A 2152-nucleotide genomic window follows, 5' to 3' on the forward strand; every position below is an offset into this window, starting at 1 on the left:
TACGTGCAGCAGACCGTGGCAGTGAAAAGTATATGTATAAAGGAAAGACAAAAACTTAGAGCAAGATGATGCAATACAACCGCTATGGGAATCGTGTTTTCCGGTGCGAAGACGTCAGCATAAATCTTCTTTAATTTCTCCATCTATTTAAACCCCTAAATCCCCGGCCACACACATGCAGATAGACACAGATTCCTAGCTAGCTCAGCTCTCACGCATATTAATTAAGGAAAGACAACTAACGTTAATCATATCGTACGTTATGATTTCTCGGCCTAGACGGTGGTCTCCGACGCCGGAGCAGCTGATGGTGTTGCAGGAATTGTACCGGAAAGGGTTGAGGAATCCGAATTCGGCTCAGGTGAGGACCATCACCGCCCACCTCTCGTTGTACGGAAAGATTGAGGGGAAGAACGTGTTTTATTGGTTCCAGAATCATAAGGCTAGAGATAGGCAGAAACTTCGGAAAGCTCTTCTTAAGCAAATGCACCACCGCCACTTGCCGTTTCCAGGACGCCAGGATCCCCCGCCACCGCCTTCCGCCGCCGTGACTCCAAATTACCATCCCCAATCGTTGCCTGATTCCGCCTCTTCCCAGCGCCACTCCCTCTTTAGTAACCCCAATACATTCCTTCATCAGGTAACAACACGCGAACATTTTTATTTTGATCGGTAAGGAAATCTGCATCCACTACTCAAGGGTGAGTGTGTACCAAGTAAACATAGTCTTGTAACCCTAGCAGGTAAAGGACCAGCTAAACCAGCCTAGTTGTCCATAGTTGACCGACTCAAACCAAGAATATCAATAATCCACTCTTATTGGAATAGAATTTGAAACTTTGTGATTACCAAGTCAATCATATGATCAACTTACCTAATAAAACAATATGTTGTTAGGTGAAACATATTGTTTTATTAGATATAGAGATTCAAACTACTTTTTGTCCAACCTAACTCATCTCATCAAAAGAAAATTTGCCAGCCAAGTAAGTTTAACTCTTGATTTGTAACCATAAGATTTCAAGTTCGACTTCCCATTAGAGCGACCTATTAGTTCTTTGTGATCTTTCGTCCCTAAGATCACAAGATGAGTTTATTTAGTACATATCATTAGATAGTAGATGTAAGTTTTCCTCATCAGATCATCTAAAAATACTAAAATATGCATTATGTTTCAACTAAAAGTTTAAACTGTATTGCAGGGCGGGGATGAAGAGGGAAGTGATATGGAGAATTGGATGATGATGAGAATGTATGGTCGTGATTGGATGTTGATGACGACGGCGACGGGGGGAATGCAGCTGCCAACTACTTTTCCATGTTACGTGGACACAACGCCCAAAACCCTAGAGCTCTTCCCTCTCAAGTCAACCAACATGAAGGACGACCAAAGCAGCAGCAACGACGACAGTTGCTAAAGCCGTTACATTTTGCCCTTTATTTGGAGCATTTTTCCTTCTTAGTTTCGATGCTTTTAAGGTTTTCATAATGTAAACATGTGTGTAGGTAGCTGCTGTATGAGATGTGTGTTAAGTTAGTTAGTTAGTAGTATGAGTGTTGAGATTCACAATGCAATGCAATATGGTGTATCAATCGAGTAAAGCAATGGGCGTTGGAAAAATACATAACCTCAACTATTGCTTGCTTTGTAGCAACTGATGGTGGTCGTTATTATTGTCATTTAATTTGCTACTGCCCTACTGCCCTGTTGTCTTTTCCCTTTTAAGTACATCAAATAAGAAAACTGGAAAGACAAGATTCCAAATAAACCAAGACTATCTGAAAGGATAAACAAAACTAAAAAGTAAAACCAAAAAATTAAACCATAAATTCTAAAAGATGAATCGTGCACTACACGTATGCACTTCTAGACTAGCCAAAATGCACATCATAGTATTATAAAGTGCACCATATAGTGTTGCAAGGTGCATTTTTAATTTAAAGTCAGAAAAAATTATCAAAATGTCACTGCGATTTTTTCCCTCCTTATTCTAGAATCATTAGATTTGGTTAGATAAATGACTAAGATTGATTCTTAATTTTTTCCTTATTAACAAGTTCTCATCATATATGTATGTATGTATAAAATAATTTGTTCTTTTAATTATTTGATCAGTGTTTAATGAGGAAACAAATGAAACTTCTAGGACAA

The 2152-nt window shown here is 38.9% G+C and overlaps 1 protein-coding gene across 1 annotated transcript; it reads left to right on the forward strand.

Moving 5' to 3' along the window:
- The first annotated feature begins 233 nt into the window (after positions 1-233).
- On the forward strand, positions 234-1685 carry LOC116005343 (WUSCHEL-related homeobox 3-like). Its single transcript, XM_031245624.1, has 2 exons — positions 234-640; positions 1203-1685. Exons 1-2 carry the CDS (start codon positions 263-265, stop codon positions 1416-1418), a joined length of 594 nt encoding a protein of 197 aa, XP_031101484.1. The 5' UTR covers positions 234-262; the 3' UTR covers positions 1419-1685.
- The last annotated feature ends 467 nt before the right edge of the window (positions 1686-2152 follow it).

The sequence above is a fragment of the Ipomoea triloba genome, chromosome 14, assembly GCF_003576645.1.
Source record: "Ipomoea triloba cultivar NCNSP0323 chromosome 14, ASM357664v1".
NCBI classification, from domain to species: Eukaryota; Viridiplantae; Streptophyta; class Magnoliopsida; order Solanales; family Convolvulaceae; genus Ipomoea; species Ipomoea triloba.